The sequence below is a fragment of the Candoia aspera genome, chromosome 8, assembly GCF_035149785.1.
Source record: "Candoia aspera isolate rCanAsp1 chromosome 8, rCanAsp1.hap2, whole genome shotgun sequence".
Taxonomy (NCBI): domain Eukaryota; kingdom Metazoa; phylum Chordata; class Lepidosauria; order Squamata; family Boidae; genus Candoia; species Candoia aspera.
In genome coordinates, this window is record NC_086160.1 from 42,100,906 (window position 1) to 42,119,538 (window position 18,633).

General features: G+C 37.6%; 1 protein-coding gene across 1 annotated transcript in view; it reads left to right on the top strand.

Annotated features, from left to right (window-relative positions):
* Positions 1-795: 795 nt before the first annotated feature.
* Positions 796-18,633, top strand: part of SLC7A11 (solute carrier family 7 member 11) — a 62,290-nt gene continuing 44,452 nt past the window's right edge. Inside the window, exons 1-3 of the mRNA XM_063310266.1 lie at positions 796-1,498; positions 5,260-5,386; positions 8,161-8,276. Of these exons, the coding sequence (XP_063166336.1) occupies positions 1,228-1,498; positions 5,260-5,386; positions 8,161-8,276 (514 nt within the window). The 5' untranslated portion in view covers positions 796-1,227. The remainder of the gene's footprint in view (positions 1,499-5,259; positions 5,387-8,160; positions 8,277-18,633) is intronic.

Consider the following 18,633-nt stretch of genomic DNA (forward strand, 5'->3'; position numbering starts at 1 on the left):
CAGTTCCCTACCCTTTAAGTACTGGATTATGAAATCACTACAGATTTTTTCACTTGATCAGAAACTCAGACTATACAGAATTCCTGATCATGTAGAAAAACTTGTAGCACTTCTTTTACAATATCTACTACAGTCACATAAATCAGAGTCAGGAACATCCAGCATGATCCCATCCCCTTTCAACGTACATAAGATTTATGAGGTGCATGAAAGACACTATTTAAGTCATACATGGCAGGAAACCAAAGCAAATTTAATTTGTTTAAAAGGGCATGGCAACAACATGACAATGAGATATACCTTTGTTGGGCATTCAGTAACATGTACAGTATCTTTGGAAAACAAGGATCTAGCTTCCAATAAACTCATCTGCCTGAAGGAATGTTTTTATCATGGAGGGGTCAAGTAAACAGCAACAATCAGAATACAGTCTGGATTGTCTGAGTTGATAGGCAACCCAAAGAAGTAAAGAGGTGGACATGCATTCTTTTCTGTAAATGTATAAAATCTTTAAGGAAAAACTTCATTAACTCTATATAAACTGTATAAAAACAGATATGTGGATTCTTCTTTTTTATAATGTAGGAAAAACTGGTTAGTAATAAGAAGTCACACCTTATATTTGATTTGCTTTTTCCCATTTGTTAGATACAGGGCTTTGTGCTTGGAAACAGATGTGTTTCACATTAGGAGTCTGTTTAAATATTTGGAAATATGCCAGTAGCGTAATCTTTTAACTAAGGATTGTTAGCATTTGGGAGTGTATGTTTGTGTGTGTATTTTCTACAAAGGTCTGAGTTAGTTGTGCAACATCCTGCTACACTGAAAAAAAAGCAGAAAAAGTGCTGAGTAATGCTGGAACTAGCTCCTATGGCTGATGCAAACCTAGGGAATTTGCATCACCATTCAGCAAAGCTAACTTGGTATGACAGGGAAGCTTAAATACAATACCATACGGAAGTGGATCTGGCTTACAATGACAGAACAGCACCAAAGTGGCTGAGACAAAAGGCAGGTGTTTTTCAGTAGCATTTTGATATCAGTGAAAAGTCAAAAGACACCTGAGGAGCTTTATACCTGTCGGCACAAGCAGGTTTAAAGGCTAGAGGCAGGAAGGGAGTGGGTGCAATAACAATTAGCTAGGAAAAGACAGCGAGAGAAAGAAAGGACAGAGAAGGGTTTTTTAAAAAACATATTCTTTGTTGGTTGTGTGAGCTGCTCTGAAGCATGTATAGGAAGTCTCCAGTCTCGTCACTTTCTAATGGAAGTTACCCGCAGGGACAATCTAAGTTTCCTTCAACATATGACATCAAGGGAGATCCAGGAGACAAAGTAGTGCTGAAGAAGAAAATAACTTTTCTGAGAGGAGTATCCATTATAATAGGTACTATAATTGGAGCAGGAATCTTCATCTCTCCAAAAGGAATCCTCCAGAACACAGGCAGTGTGGGAATGTCCTTGATTGTGTGGACTGTCTGTGGCATTCTTTCACTCTTCGGTAAGTTTTTGAAAGTTTTTAATTGATCCTTGGGATGGTGAGCTGTGGTGGTGATGGTAATGTCTGTCTGTCTGTCTATCCATCTATCCACACAGACACAGAAACACACACAAAAAGCCTGAAGATCAAAAGTTTGGTTGGAGAGTCACAATTAATGTGGCTTCTGTATTGAACAGATTTAAGTTGCTGCTTTTCAAAGTAGACGGGTCTCCCCAAAATAGATGGAGAAAGAAGCTTCTATGATCATAAAATTTGCTATTTGTGTTGTTTCTGTCTGAACTTTAAAAACAAGTTGCACAGGCTTGCAGAGTGTTCCAACTGGGAGATGAACTTTTCAGTCTCAAGAACATCTAGGAAAAAAAAAATATACCTAGCTCAGTGTTGAATAAAGATAATTCTTAATGGAGTAAAGTTTAGCTGAATTATTTGCTGCCCTCCAAAATATAGTAAAATAGACTTAAATTGCTTTTAAAAAAAAAGCAATATTGTGAGACTGAGGTCTTCCTGGAACTTTTGTAGATGCTGATCTGGAGTTTCTTACTTCTAACCCTAACTAATAGGGAAGATTATTTGGGAAAAATAAAATCCCCACTGCATGCTCAGAAGTACTCTTATCTTGATCATGATACTTGTAATGTTAGCAACTGCTGTGGCTTAAAGGAAGGTTCTAGAGCTTTTAAATTAAAACTTTAGTAGCAATCCTATGCATTTTTATTATTGAACAATGTAAGTTCCTTCTGAGGAGGTATGTATATTGAGAGGCAGCATTAATAATCTGACAATTTTACAATTTACAGAATGGCATTGCTTAAAAAGGTTTTGGGTTTCTCTAAATTTTAATAATTACATCGAGAACACAAAGAATCATTGATATTAGGCTTATCTCTCCTCCTTAAACTGACCAAACAATGAATTCATTGACTGCCTGAATCAGTTAAGGAGTGGAATAGCCCACATGACTAGAGTTATTATTATTAGCCCTTACTACTGTTTCTGTAGCACTAGGAACAGTGAATAAACTAGGGTGAATGTCAAATATTCACACAAGAAGTGGAATGAATGTTGCTCTCTGTCAGTTTATTCGGCACTTTAAAGAACAGAGGTGAGGTTGAATCCACCCTTGATAAACAGGTTGTTTTACAAAAACAAATTGGATTTTGATTTAAGTAGGATATAGAATTGTCACACCAAGGATAATCTATGGTTGCTTCCTCCAATCTACTGCTTTCTGGATATCTGGATTTCAGCCTTCCAGTATTCTCAGATGTGGTCATCAAAAATTCTAGGAGTTGAAGATGTGGAAAGTAGCTAGGCTGAAGAAGCTGATATATAAGCTGATATTTGCCCAGCCTTATAGACTCCAGTTGTCTTTCTTTCTTTCTTATTTATTTATTTAATTTTTATCCTGCTTTTATTATTTTTATAAATAACTGAAGGCGGTAAACATGCCCAATACTCCTTTCTCTTCCTATTTTCCCCACAACAACAACCCTGTGAGGTGAGTTGGGCTGAGAGAGAGTGACTGGCCCAAGGTCACCCAGCCAGCTTTTATGCCTAAGGCAGGACTAGAACTCATAGCCTCCTGGTTTCTAACCCAGCACCTTAACCAGCCCAGCACCTTAACCACTAGACCAAACTGGCTCTATATGCTTATGCTATAATTATCATCATTGCCAGGTAGTATGACTACTTCAGCTAGGATCAATGGAAATAGCATAGTCCAAAATTTTTGCAATGCCTATATTGGGTAACCAACGTGGATGTTCTAATGATTATCCATAAAATAAATCCATCTTCTGAACTACTTATAATGATAATGTATTCATTTATGCTTTTTATTGTGGAATGACTGAAGGAACAGAAATAATTTATCTTCTGAAATTTGCAACAAAAAATATTTTCTGATAAATTCACTGAGAATTTGTTTAGTAGTAAAATCCCTCTTAATATTCTCCGTGCTCAGTATGATTAACATTGCCTCCAAACTATTCCATTTTCCATTTTTGTTCCTTGTGGAGATTTTAAGAGTTGAATTATTAAATTAAACCAACTTAATCCATTTGGCCAGCCATGTTGAAATATAAAATTATGAAGATAATTCTAAAGATGCTTATTTTAGAGAATTGCACATTTTCTTAGGAATCAGGACTGGAAATGTTTATTTCCATTTATTGATACCTATCACTATGTTTGTCTTGTAATTTCTACTGAGAATGATTTAGAGAAGAGGCCAAGACTTGATTAAATGTAATGAAACATTTAGTTTGGACTTTATTCATTTATATCCTACCTTTTCTGGGAGAGATATAAAGATGGCACACATGCAGGACTCCTCTCTTTTATTTCCACAACAAAACTTCTGCAAGATAGGATGGGCTGAGAGAAAATGACTGTCCCAAAGTGAGCTATGATAGAATGATGTTAGAATAGATAAATAAAAATGGGAGAAGCCTAAAACACTCAAATGTGTCCATGAGAATATCCAGGGAAATTCTGCAATAATTCTAGAGAACTGCAGATAATGTTTATTGATACCCTATCCATTGTAAAATGACAAGTACTTATTACAAGAATTTTCATACTGTTCCTTCTATGCAAATATGTTTTGTACCCTCTGTTAAAAATAAATGAAGGATAACTAAACTTTTTTGAAGTACAGTTTGAAATGTAGAGTTTAGCATTCAGAACATCTATAATTTGTTGTGTAAAGAATGTAACTTTCTATCCCAGGTAACAATGGAATTTTTACACTAGGGACCAATGGACAGGGCTAATTCTGTACTGTTTGGGGATAGATTTCTAATGCATCAAATGGACATTTGACTGTTTAACTAAAATTTCATTGTAAAACTCATCAGATTGTATGGTGGTATCCAGAAGTTGTGGATAATTTTTATGAGAAAGTTGGGTGGCATAGAGATAATAACAACAACAGTAATTATATATTTATTTTTATTTATTTATAAATTTATTCCCCGCCCATCTCTCCCCAACAGGGGGACTCTGGGCAGCTTACAATAAAACAAAATTAAAATATAAAACCATTACAATTAAAAATACAATAAAAATATAAATATAATAAAATCTGCATGGCGAAGAGATCTTAATCAGACCTTCAGTGTGGTAGGTCCCTCCGGATCACTTCATGGCGCTAGCCATCCCAGGTATAATAATAATTATTATTATAATAAAAAGGTCAGGTGCCTGCCCCAAGCAATTCTGGGTTCTTTGAAATATAGAGGATTCTGTCCTGATGCTTCCCAATTCTGAAATTCTTGGGGAAGAACTTGGTTGCAACCCCATGTACTGTATCCCCATGTATTTCTTCTTTTTCAGAAAAGGACAAACAGTAGCTCAACGTCATTCCAACTTGCATTTGTCTCACCATGGAACCACGCTACAATTACTGTACATTCCCAAACTGACTCCCAATAGGATCCATGATGAGATTCTGTTTTAATCCCTATTTTCTACACTTCCATTTGTAACACTACAGTTTTTCTGTATTGGTAGCAGATAAGTTAACACATTTTAAAAATATTTTCATATATACTCACCTGAATTGGCCTTGTGTTAATGACTGATAGTTTTCTGGGAACAAAAGAAATGCAAATAAATGTCATTTTATTGCATAAGTATTCCTGAAACCAGTGGAATGTAAATCTGCTTATTGATAACAAATTAATATATGTCCTCTGATTATGAAAATTTTTGATAAACCTTGCCAAAAATGTAGTTTAAAATTAACTATATTTTTATAGGTGCTCTCTGCTATGCAGAACTAGGCACAACTATTAAGAAATCTGGTGGGCATTACACATATATCCTTGAAGCCTTTGGCCCACTGCCTGCCTTTGTAAGAGTCTGGGTAGAACTCCTTATCATACGGTAAGTAAACACAACTTATTTTGTTGCTGTCGTTCTACTCCTTATGAGCTTTGAGTATCAAAGAACATTTGTAAATATGATATGGGTTGACACAATCTACTGGCTTTTCTTCCTTAATATTTCTTTCTCTTGCATGCTTCCCAAGGTTTTATATATTGACTGAGTATTTGATGTACTTTTATAAACACAGATAAGCTTATAGCAAAGTTAGTTTATTATGGTCAGTTACCAGATTGTACACCCACCCACATCCACACAGACATATATACATGTATATATAAGTGATAAATATTCACATAAAATAAAGTTCCAGCCTAAACTCACAAACTGTAGTATACTTAAAAGAAATTAGGGAAGCTGCTTTGTATCAAGGGACAGCAATATATTTGTCCTCTCCTTATCATATGGTAAGTAAAGACAACTTATGTTGTTTGCCCTATGAGCTATTACACAACATCTGGTGAGATACAGATACAGATACAGATACAGATACAGATACAGGTTTTCTTGTGGAAAGCAAAAAAAAAAAAAAGGATTATACAGTATATTGATGACCCTGTGAAGTAGGGTAATAAGAGTGCCTACAGAATTATAAAATATACAATATAGGAGGATGTGTTGTACAGATTCAGTCTGCCATTCCAAAAGAGCAAACACACATGAAGTATGGATTTTTATGTACTTTATTTGTTTGTTTGTTTGTTTATTCATCAAATTTATATGGCTGCCCACCTTACAAGAAAGTGACTCTGGCAGTGTATAATAGGATTAAAAAGCAATTATAACTAAAACTTAAAAAGCACAAGGCTCAGAAAGAACATATGTTAATAACAATGGAGTCACCTCAATATCTCACCAGTCCCCTGGAGTCCCCAGGCCTGATGGCATAACCAGGATTTCTGGAAAATCAACAGGGATGGAACCAGGGGGGAGGATATTCCATAAAGCAGGCACCACAGCAGAGAAGGCAGGCAGATATAAGCAGGGAGAGGTGGTCCCTCAAATAACATGGCTATATGCCATGTAGGGCTTTAAAGGTCAAAACCAGCACCTTGAACTGGACCAGGAAACAAATTGGTAACCAATGCAACTCATGGAGCAGAAGTGTAACGTGTGTTGTTCTACAGCAGCCTTTTTCAACTTTTTGACCCTAGAGGAAACCTTGAAATATTTTTCAGGTCTTGGGGAACCCCTGCACATTCAGGCTCAAGTACAGGCCAGAAGTTACAAAATTATTACATTTGTTTCATGCGTAGGCCGGTGTATATACAGTATACATTAACAGTGTTCTTAAACTAAAAATGAAGAATGAAATGTATTTACTGTATCCTCTTTATCCTCTTTAATGTGAAGTTGCCTGAATTTGAAATAATGTTTTAAACATATTGTGATCTCCCAGGAAACTCTAATGACCTCTCATGAAACCCTAGGGTTCCACAGAACCCTGGTTGAGAAACCCTGTTCTAGAGACACACAGAACTGCCTGCACTGCTGCATTTTGCACTACCTGAAGTTTCCGGATAGTCTTCAAGGGCAGCCCTGTGTAGAGCACATTACTGTAGTCTAATTGGGAGGTGACTAGGGCATGAGGAGGAGATCAGATTCACCTTGTTTAGTATTGAGTAATCCCACAACCACTTCAGAAATATTGCATTAGAGCCTTAGTTGCCTATTTACAACAATGTAAAACTAAAATTAGAACTCATGGCCTACTATAATAATAAACAGCCAGTTGTCTGAAATACTCATTGTTTACTATGTTGCTGTTTTGTTTTTTTTTAAAAACCTGTTCATATTGTAGTGTACAGATGGAAGGAGGATTGCTAATCAGCTAATGTGTAGAAAGTTTAGTCCCTTGATTCATTCACCTAGTCTACAGTGGACATGTTCACTTCTGAAAAGGTTTCATTTCTGTGAAACTAACATGCTTTCTCACTTCCTTGTTCATTCCCCATTCTAGAAACCTCACTTCAGTTTATCTTATTGCAACATATACCCAACATAGCAAGCATAGCAAGTAACAAAAATTTGATTTTTAAAAATGACAACTGTCATTTAAAAACGCTAAGTCACCATGAGTGTTTGATTTCTTCACTCTCCTGGCAACTGCTGAGAGTACTGAATGAATCAGCACTTGCTGACCCAAATCTGGCACTTAAGACAAATAAAGGAAAATCATTTTAAATTATTACAGTTAGTGTGACTGAAGAAAAATGCTTGTTCAAACCAATAACAGTCATGAGAGAATTTTCTCCACTGCCAAAATTACAGTACACATAAAATAGGTTTCTAACTTCTGTTATAAATCAGTTAGTACTGTTCCTACAATGCTAAATTTTAAGAGAACGGTTCATCTTAATTTTATAAAGGCCAAACCACAGTACCTGGTAATCAGTAGTGAGATTCAGATGTTGTAAAATCAAAGACAATTCACACTATTCAGTACTAATAATTCTCTTTGACAACAAATCTGATCAGTGTGAATTAACTTCTAATTGTTCTATCCTGACTTGCTGTTTAGATATATTTCACTAAAAAAAAAGTTTTAAAAAGGAGTGGTGTACAAGATTTAATTCTGCTCTTAAAATTGCAATTTTACTTGTGTTGATGGTTGAGCTATCAAGTTATTTTTCAGCCTCTGCTGTGGATGTAAATGCATATTAGCAATTTGATATTCATGTAATTTGTTTGATTTATCTTTGTACTTGATATAGGCACAAAATCAGTAGTCTTTGCATTCCTTAGAAAAATGATCTCTTTCTCTCTTCTTCCAGCCCTGCGGCTACAGCTGTAATCTCTCTGGCATTTGGACGCTACATATTGGAACCATTTTTTATACAGTGTGAAATCCCTGACCTTGCTGTTAAACTCATCACAGCTGTGGGAATCAGTAAGTACTGAATTTTGGTAGGAATGGGGTGAGGCAGGTGATAAGTAAAAAGGTAAAGGTAAAGGTTTCCCTTGACGTAAAGTCCAGTCGTGTCCGACTCTAGGGGGCGGTGCTCATCTCCGTTTCAAAGCCTTGGAGCCGGCGTTGTCCATAGGACACTTCCGGGTCATGTGGCCAGCATGACTCACGGAACGCCGTTACCTTCCCGCCGAAGCGGTACCAATTAATCTACTCACATTTGCATGTTTTCGAACTGCTTGGTGTGCAGGAGCTGGGACGAGCAACGGGAGCTCACCCCGCCGCGCGGTTTCGAACCGCCGACCTTCCGATCGACAGCTCAGCGGTTTAACCCGCAGCGCCACCGGGGTGAGGCAGGTGATAAGTAGCAGATTGTTAAAACCAATTCTTTATTTAATGGTGGGCTATGCAAATCAGAGTTTTTCAGAGAATCCATTCAACTTGACAATTTGAATCCATTTGAAAAATTGGCTTGGATATCCAAATTGATTAGGAAAAAGTGTTTCAGTACATGCTCAGAAGAGTCCAAATCATTTGATTCATTCAACACCATTATTTGTTTTGAATTTGCAATTTGATTCATAAAGTTAATTCAATCAAATCACCTTGGAATCAAATATCTGAAGCAAAGCTTTATACAACTCTAGTCAATGGACTCACATTTCAAACTGTGAGAGTTACTATGACTGACATTTAATTAGAGGCAAATTAAAATGTGAACTTTAATGGAATGGAATATTAATGTTCTCAGACTAAATCATTATAAATGATTTGGAAGAACAAACTGTTTTTTTTTAAATTATGCAATATATGAGTCACTCTATGTGGGTGTATGTTCAAAGGAAAAGAAAGCTGTTATAAAATTATACCCAACTACACTCTGAGTTAAGGAGAGATGTGAAAGCCACATCCCCTTTGCAAAAGTTCAGATGCAGTTTTGCAGAAGTAAAACACTCATACCCATTGGATTATACCAGTGCTTCCCAAATTTTTCCTTCATTACCCAAAACTGCTTATCAGAAAGTCCATTTTACCCAATGTAGGTAAAACACTTTAAGTCAATTTAAACGTCCCCATTGTGATTTGGTAATGGGTGCATGTGTTGTTACCCAAAGAAAAACTTTTACCCAATTTTGGGTAATTTAACCAGGTTTGGAAAGCACTGGATTAGGCTATTTCAGTTAGTTATCTAATCAGATATCTCAGACAACAACTTAAAGAAGACAAAGAGTAACAAACTGAGGTTACAATATGAGGAAAAAGTAATGGCTGGGATCTGGTAATAGAATTCTGGAAATTTTAAGATGTCGGAAGTTGCAGAGTTGCAAAATATATAAACTAAGCTTTATAGTGCTTGATATCAGGATCACCATAATGCCTCTGTTAAAAAAAATCTGCACAGGTTGCCTATTGTTCTCTGTCCCAATTTTAAGCATTGGAATTTAACTTTTGATCTTTAAGTGTTTTAGGACTTGACTATCAGATAGACAATCTCTGCCATTCTGCATACTGAGGTATCTCTGCTTTCAGAGGCCCATTTATTGGGCATTTGGGAGACAGATTTTTCGTGCCTTGCTCCAGGCTATGGAATGTACTCCTTCAGAGGCTGTATTTCCACCTTAGAAGACAGATAAGATGAATCAATTTGGCAGATCACTAAATGTTAATGACTGAATATTTTAGTTTGCCTTGAGTGTTCCACAGGAAAACAGGATATAAATTGAGAAAAATAACTAACCACAGTGTAGTAATACATGGAAACATCATGTAATCATGGAACTGGATAGTTGTCTGTAACTGAACTGAGTGACTACAGAAATATTAATGTGTCCAGGTCTTGTGTCAATGATGAGGCTGTAGATGTTTGCCACTGAAGGGCTCGATCACTTTATAGAAACTGTTGAAGATGCTCCAAAAAGCTTTGATTTTCTCTTCTTATATAAAATCCTAAATGAGTTGGGTCTCAGCATATCTCAGTAACTTCATTATTCCCTATGTGGCATTGCCAGATACCTAATTTGTCTTGACTAAGTGGATCTACTGCACACATACAGTATATGTAAACTTATCACCCATTTTTTAAAAATCCCTTTTAAAAGGATTATATTGTGGGAAATGACTTTTGAGAGATTATAGAAAAGGTGTGGCAGCACCAAGCTTAATATTTATTTATTTATTAAATTTATATTACCGTCCATCTCCCCTGATGGAGGACTCTGGGCAGTTTACAATAAAAAATTAGCATAATATAAAATATTAATATAAAAAAGTTGTGAACAGGAGAAATTAACCAATTTCATCCTGACAGAAGTGACATAAATGTAATGTTAATAAAATGCAAAAATACTGTAATTGTGGCCAGGTATTAGAAAGGAATTTAATGGCATCAAAAATTAGGAAGTAAGGCAGGATAATTCTAATTACCCATGGAAATGTGTTCAGCATGCATTTTGTTGTCCTTGAATTTCAGCACACAAACATAATGAATGTTTGTTTGAACAACATGAATAATCTGTATTTTTTTTCCATCAAACAAAAACATTTAATTCTGTTAAAATCTAAAGTTCTTATTAATGGAATTAAATCATAGAAAGATAGCAGAACAATGAAGACATTCTTCCAAAAGTTTTGATGATATGGTAGCAGAAGGAAATTCTATTAGAAATATTTGATTCTAGTATAACAACTACATTATTTAGACTGAGATTTCGTTATGATTAATTTAACATAAAAATATTTGATATAAGCTGGAATGGAGGTAGTGCTGGTGACAATCATTATATTGTAATTAAACATAAAAGTCCGTGGCAAGAGGCTGAAGTTCTCCTGAAATCATGACATATGCAACAGGAGATAGAAATTACTAGAAACTGTTATCATGGGGACCAAATTAGATGCTGTGCCAACAATGTGGATAAATTGCTGTTTCAGTTGGAGTCTCTTTTGGCAAGTCCTTTGAATGCAAGCCATACTGCTATCAAGGGAAGCACAAAAAGATAAATGAGGTAATAGTTACAAAAAGGTGAACAGGAAGATACAGATGTGAGGCTAAGGAACAATATTGTAGACAGGGCCAAGTAGCCTGGGAGAACAAAAACATTTCTTGCTAGAGTGTTAGCCTCATTAACTCATTCACTTTTCCTTAAGTTTGGTTTTCTATTTCCAGTCACCCATTCTACTTCCTTGAAACTACTAAATTTAATTTTGTGTTTCTTAGCACCCACCCCAAAAAATTGGCAGTTGAGAAGTGGGCTTGAAGTTGTGCAAAAGTCCTTGAGGAATAGGAGACAAGCTATATACAGCATAGCCATGGTGCATATATTCTGTGTCTGGTAATCTCTCCTTTATCACATTTCTAGCACTCATTCAAATTTTCCTAGTAAATTTGAGGGAGTGCTAAATACCATCAAGAATACATTTGTTAACAATTTTATTTTGGTGCTTAATTCTAATATTTATCTAACAAATAAATCTATGATATGAGAACAGTCACCCTAGTCTTTTCATCTTCTGAAGCAATTTGCTATATAACTCTGCAGTGACAACTTTTCCTACTAAAGTTGTCCTTCGATCTTTGCTTTTGAGTTTCAGCTTTGAAAGCTACCATTAAAGTTATGCAGATGGTGCAAACTACCAGGGTGTCTGATCATAGTTACAAAAGAGAATCTTTGTGCTGTAATATTAAATTATATCAATCCAGGAGAACTAAAGTTTATTTTAATTATTTTCATTAGTGCAATATTAAAAAAATACATCAGTGATAGTAATAGAAAATAATACTTATGATTAAATAAACTAAAACAAAAGGAAACAAAACTAGAAAGAAGCTAGAAACATATTGCTCCATTTTCTCATTTTTAGAATAATTTTTTTTTCAAAAATGGATAAAGAACACATATTCTGAATACATTATTTAATTGTATTGGAATTAAATTTCTTTCCAGCTACATTAAAATAATATTCTTTGCCAAACCCAGGATTAATAAGCAGAGTTCCTCAAAGATGTTAAATTCCATATTTTGGCAGTACAATTCAACAGTACTTTATCTACCATATGTTTGAACATACATAATAACTTGAAATCAGAAAGAAGCCATGACTGAATGTGACCAAATAATATGAGTCAGGGAGCCCTCAAATTTCATACCGTATCAGAACAAGAAATCTGATATTCAAGCTTCCTAAAACCATTCCTTGAAGATTCTAATAAAGACAAAACAAAATTTTATGATTAGCAAATTATATCCCAGGTACCTATTCACCAAATTCCAAACCTGGGTAACAGATGAGGTAATAATCAACCCTGAGCAAGCAGGGTTCCAACTGGGATGATCTACTATAGACCATTGTTTGTGCTTCAACACCTGGCAGACAAATACACAAACCACTCTGGTCTGAATCTGCAGTATATGCAGCCTTTATTGATTTCAAGGCAGCTTTTGATAATATCTCAAGGGTCAGACTCTGGGACATTCTGAACAGATCGTCTATAGACAAAAGACTCTTGCTCCTAATTCATAAGCTATATGACAAAACCAGTCTTAGAGTAAGATGCAACCAGGGAGGGGACATTTCTGATTTTATACAGACTGTTAAGGGGGTGAAACAAGGATGCATTTTAGCACCATTGCTTTTTAACATATCAACTCTATGGTTATAGAGAGAGAGTTGATATCCATGCACCTAAATTGGCTGATAGACATCTCCCAATTCTCCTCTATGCAGATGATGCAGTTCTTCTCTCCTTGTCTCCCATAGGCATGAAGTGGCACTAAGAACCCTGGCATCCTACTGTAATGAGGAGCAATTAATAATCAATTATGACAAATCTAAAGTCCTAGTTTTCTCTAATAAAAGACAAAAGTAAAAGTGGAGAATCGACTCCCATGAACTAGAACAAGTTAAATGTTTCAAATACTTGGGCATAGTATTTCAAGCCTCTAGGAAAGTAACAGCCCAGGTAAACTATGCTACTTCTACTGTGCAGAAGAGCTCACAGGCAATAATAAAATTTTACAGGCAGCAGGGGGCAAATTATATCCCAGCAGCAATTAAACTGTTTATGGCTAAAATAGTTGCCCAACTACTATACGGGATACAACTTGGCCCATACACAAACCTAAGGGCTTATGAAACCATCCAATCAAATTCCCTTTGGTCTTTGGTACCCCAAAATGCACTCTCAGGCACTCTCAGAATTTTCCTCCAACACCACAGTTCCAAAGCATCGATCTTCCTTCTCTCAACCTTCCTTATGGTCCAGCTCTCGCAGCCATATGTTACTACTGGGAAACCCATTGCTTTAACAATGCAGACCTTTGTTGTCAGTGTGATGTCTCTGCTCTTAACTATTTTATTGAGATTTGTCATTGCTCTTCTCCCAAGGATTAAGCGTGTTCTGATTTCCTGACTGCAGTCAGCATCTGCAGTAATCTTTGCACCTAGAAATACAAAGTCTTTCACTGCCTCTACATTTTCTCCCTCTATTTGCCAGTTATCAATCAAGCTGGTTGCCATAATCTTGGTTTTTTTGAGGTTTAGCTGCAAGCCAGCTTTTGCACTTTCTTCTTTCACCTTCATCATAAGGCTCCTCAGTTCCTCTTCACTTTCAGCCATCAAAGTGGTATCGTCTGCATATCTGAGATTGTTAATGTTTCTTCCAGAGATTTTAACTCCAGCCTTGCATTCCTCAAGCCCAGCTTGTCGCATGATGTGTTCTGCATACAAGTTGAATAGGTAGGGTGAGAGTATACAGCCCTGCCGTACTCCTTTCCCAATCTTAAACCAGTCCGTTGTTCCGTGGTCTGTCCTTACTGTTGCTACTTGGTCGTTATACAGATTCTTCAGGAGGCATACAAGATGACTTGGTATCCCCATACCACTAAGAACTTGCCACAATTTGTTATGGTCCACACAGTCAAAGGCTTTAGAATAGTCAATAAAACAGAAATAGATGTTTTTCTGAAACTCCCTGGCTTTTTCCATTATCCAGCGGATATTGGCAATTTGGTCTCTAGTTCCTCTGCCTTTTCTGAACCCAGCTTGTGCATCTGGCAATTCTCGCTCCATGAACTGCTGAAGTCTACCTTGCAGGATCTTGAGCATTACCTTACTGGCGTGTGAAATGAGTGCCACTGTTCGATAGTTTGAACATTCTTTAATGTTTCCCTTTTTTGGTATGGGGATATAAGTTGATTTTTTCCAAATCAGATGGCCATTCTTGTGTTTTCCAAATTTGCTGGCATATAGCATGTATTACCTTGACAGCATCATCTCGCAAGATTTTGAACAGTTCAGCTGGGATGCCATTGTCTCCTGCTGCCTTGTTATTAGGAATGCTTCTTAAGGCCCATTCAACCTCACTCTTCAGGATGTCTGGCTCTAGCTCACTGACCACACCGTCAAAGCTATCCCTGATATTGTTATCCTTCCTATACAGGTCTTCTGTATATTCTTGCCACCTTTTCTTGATCTGTTCTTCACCTGTTAGGTCCTTGCCATCTTTGTTTTTGATCATACCCATTTTGGCCTGGAATTTACCTCCGATGTTTCTAATTTTCTGGAAGAGGTCTCTTGTCCTTCCTATTCTATTGTCTTCTTCCAGTTCCTCACATTGCTTGTTTAAAAATAATTCCTTATCTCTTCTGGCTAACCTCTGTAATTTTGCATTTAATTGGGCATATCTCCCCCTATCACTGTTGCCTTTTGCTTTCCTTCTTTCTTGGGCTACTTCTAGTGTCTCAGCAGACAGCCATTTTGTCTTCTTGGTTTTCTCTTTCTTTGGGATGTATTTTGTTGCCACCTCCTGAACAATGTTGCAGACTTCTGTCCATACTTCTTCCGGGACCCTATCTACTAAGTCCAGTCCCTTAAATCGATTCTTCACCTCCACTGCATATTCCTTAGGAATATTAGTGAGCTCATATCTAGCTGATCTTCCCTAATCTCTTTAGTCTGATCCTAAATTGTGCAATAAGAAGTTCATGATCTGAACTACAGTCAGCTCTGGGTCTTGTTTTTACCGACTGTATAGATGTCCGCCACATTTGGCTGCATAGGATGTAGTCAATCTGATTTCAGTGTTGTCCATCTGGTGAAGTCCATGTATAAAGCCATCTCTTAGGTTGTTGGAAGAGAGTGTTTGTTATGCAGAGTGAGTTGTCTTGGCAAAATTCTATCAGCCTATGTCCTGCTTCGTTTTGTTCTCCCAGGCCATGCTTACCTGTAATTCCAGGTGTCATTTGACTCCCCACCTTAGCATTCCAGTCTCCTGTGATGAAAATAATGTCTCTTTTAGGCGTGTTGTCCAGTAGGTGCTGCAGATCCTCATAGAACTGCTCTACTTCAGCTTCTTCAGCATCTGTGGTTGGGGTGTATATTTGGATCACTGTGATGTTAGATGGCTTGCCTTGAATTCAAATTGAGATCATTCTATCATTTTTTGGATTGTATCCAAGCACTGCTTTAGCCACTTTACTATTAATTATGAAGGCTACTCCATTTCTTCTGTGGTCCTCTTGTCCACAGTAGTAGATCTGGTGGTCATTTGATGTGAAGTGGCCCATTCCAGTCCATTTCAGTTCACTGATGCCCAAAATGTCTATCTTTAATCTTGATATCTCACCAATAACCACATCCAATTTGCCCTGGCTCATAGATCTTACATTCCAGGTTCCATTGGTGTGTTGATCCTTAGAACATCGGATTTGCCGTTCACCACCAGCACTGTCAGCTGCTAGCTGTCCTTTCGGCTTTGAGATAGCTGCGTCATCACATCTGGGGCTAGTTGAACTCATCCTCTGTTGTGCCCAAACAATTTATTTATTTATTAGATGTGTATCCTACCTTTTGTATAGGAGCTTAAGGGAGCATATATAGTGCTCCCTCAACCTGTTTTGTCTTCACAAGAGCAGCCCTGTGAGGTAGGTTGGACTGGGACAAAGTGACTGGCCCAGAGTCACCCAGTGAACTTCCATGACCTGAGGACATGGGCCTCCTCACTCCTAGTATACATTAAAACTAATATATGAATAGAATGCATTAAAAGATACATACACATTTTCTGCAACTGCTTAACACCTTCCACCACTGCTTCCTTCATGTTGTTACAGAATTGGGATGAAACTATTATCTATGACTATACTGTAAAGTGCCATAGGCTGGCTTGCCAGGAGCATGCAGGTTAAAGATTGAGGATAGGTAAATAAATGAAACAATTATAAAGCTTATTTATTTATTTATATTGCTTGTATGCTGCCCATTTTTGCATTCCTTTCCTTCTGGGTGGCTAACAATATCCTAAGAAGCTCCATATACATATGAGTATAAAAATTTTAAAAAGCAGCAACAACTAGAAATAACTTGTGTTGACAACACCACGTTCAAGTCAAACCTTTCTCCTCTGCAAGATGGAACAAGTGGGTCTTCAAATCCTTCCTGAATACTATTGTGGAATGAGGTTGATTAAATTCCCACTGGAAGGAAGTTCCAAAGAGTGGGGTCTACCACTGAGAATGTCTGTCTCTAAGACCGTATCAGGTGACAATCCCATAGGGCAGGATCTGGAGGGAGGTGACCCTATTTAATCTGGTGAAATGGAGACATGAATGTAGGGGAAGGTGGCCCCTCAGATAACAAGGTCTGGACCCATATAGGGCCTTAAACATGACATCAGCACCTTGAATCATGCCTGGAAGCCAACTGGTAACCAATGCAGCTCCCAAAATAGTGGGACAGCCCAATTACATGGGCATACACCCATCATTGCCTCAGCCACTGGTGTGAATGAATGTAGACTGGACCTTGGGAAGGAGGAAGAAAACAGATTGATGTTAGCCCTTTGAGGTAGGCAAGGTCAGAAAACAGAAGCAACAGGAGTTTCAGGAACATTCTTTACTGTTGTAAGGTAGAATAACAGATTTTTTAAAACCAGTCAGAGTTTTTCCTAACCACATCTTATGCCAAACAAGTAGTGTTAGTTTGAGTTTCCTTCTCATGCATTCCTCTTTCTTGGGACTGAATAATCTTTTCTACTTCCTTAATGCTTCTTTGCTGGCTTCCTAAGACCAGGTGTACATTCTTTCACAGACTCCTTCTGCACCAACAGTAGCTTCTGGATGTTCTTCAAGGGCAACCTAATGTAAAATGTGTTATAGTAATTCAAATAGGAGGTGGCTAGGACATGAATGACCATGAGCAGGCCATACTGATTGAGGAATGTTTGCAACTGGTGCACAAGATGAAACTGTGAAAAAGCCTTCTAGCCATAGTTGTCATCTGCTCTTCAAGCAGGAGCTGTGAGTCTTGGAAACTCCCAAATTATGAATCTCTATTGAGTAGGGAAGTGGAACCCCATTCAGAGTGAAAAATGGAACTTCCCTGGAATCATTCCAGCCACAAACAAAAGCCATTCTGCCTTGGATGGATTCACTTGAAATCTGTTCTTCTTCATCCAGATCGTTACAGCCTCCAGGCACTGGGCAGCACTTCCAGCACATCACCTGTTTTGCCCAGAGACAAGATGCATAATTAGGTATCATCAGCCGACTGATGATACCAAACCCCATGCCAGAAATACCTCCTCCGCAGCTTCATATAAATGTTAAAAAGGAGTAGATGGAGAAGAGATCCTTAAGGCATTCCACAATATAGAGGTCTCCAGGTAGAGGTCTCCTCTCCCACCACCACTAACTGGAACCAACCCTTCAGGAATGACAACTGCAAAGAAGTACTCCTGACTTCAGTCTTTTAGAGGTGAATACACAAACATGGCCAGTGCAGTTTCCACGCTGTATCCCAGCTTCATCCCTGCCTCCCAAAGGCCCAAATAATCTGCTTTTTCTAAGTCCTTATAGAGCTACCATTTTCTCTGCAACCTTTTCAAGATAATTATAATTAAGACAGTTGGATCAAGCAAAGGGTTCTTGAGCAGGAGGACAGCCTCTTTCAGAGGAAATATTCTGGACTGAAAGCAGGGTTGATCTATTGCTTGGATCCAACTTTCTTCCACCCCAACCCCAATCCCAACCCTAACCCAGCATGAGGGGCAGTGATCCAACTCAAAAGTGGCAGATCTAACACTGCAGAGTGCTTTATCCACTTCTTCATGACTCACACATGATACTAGATTATTTTGCAGTATAAGGCTACCGTCACTCTACTGGCACTGGAACTTCAGCTAATCTTGGGTCTGAGTGGTTTTGTCCTCTAAATACTGCAAAAATTCTTCGTAGCAGCTGATCAGATGGGCTTGATGAACAACCTTCCTTAAAAGGGAATGAGTCACCTTAAAAGGGCCACTGGGCATCATTTGGCATATGTAGTACAGGTGTCAAAATAT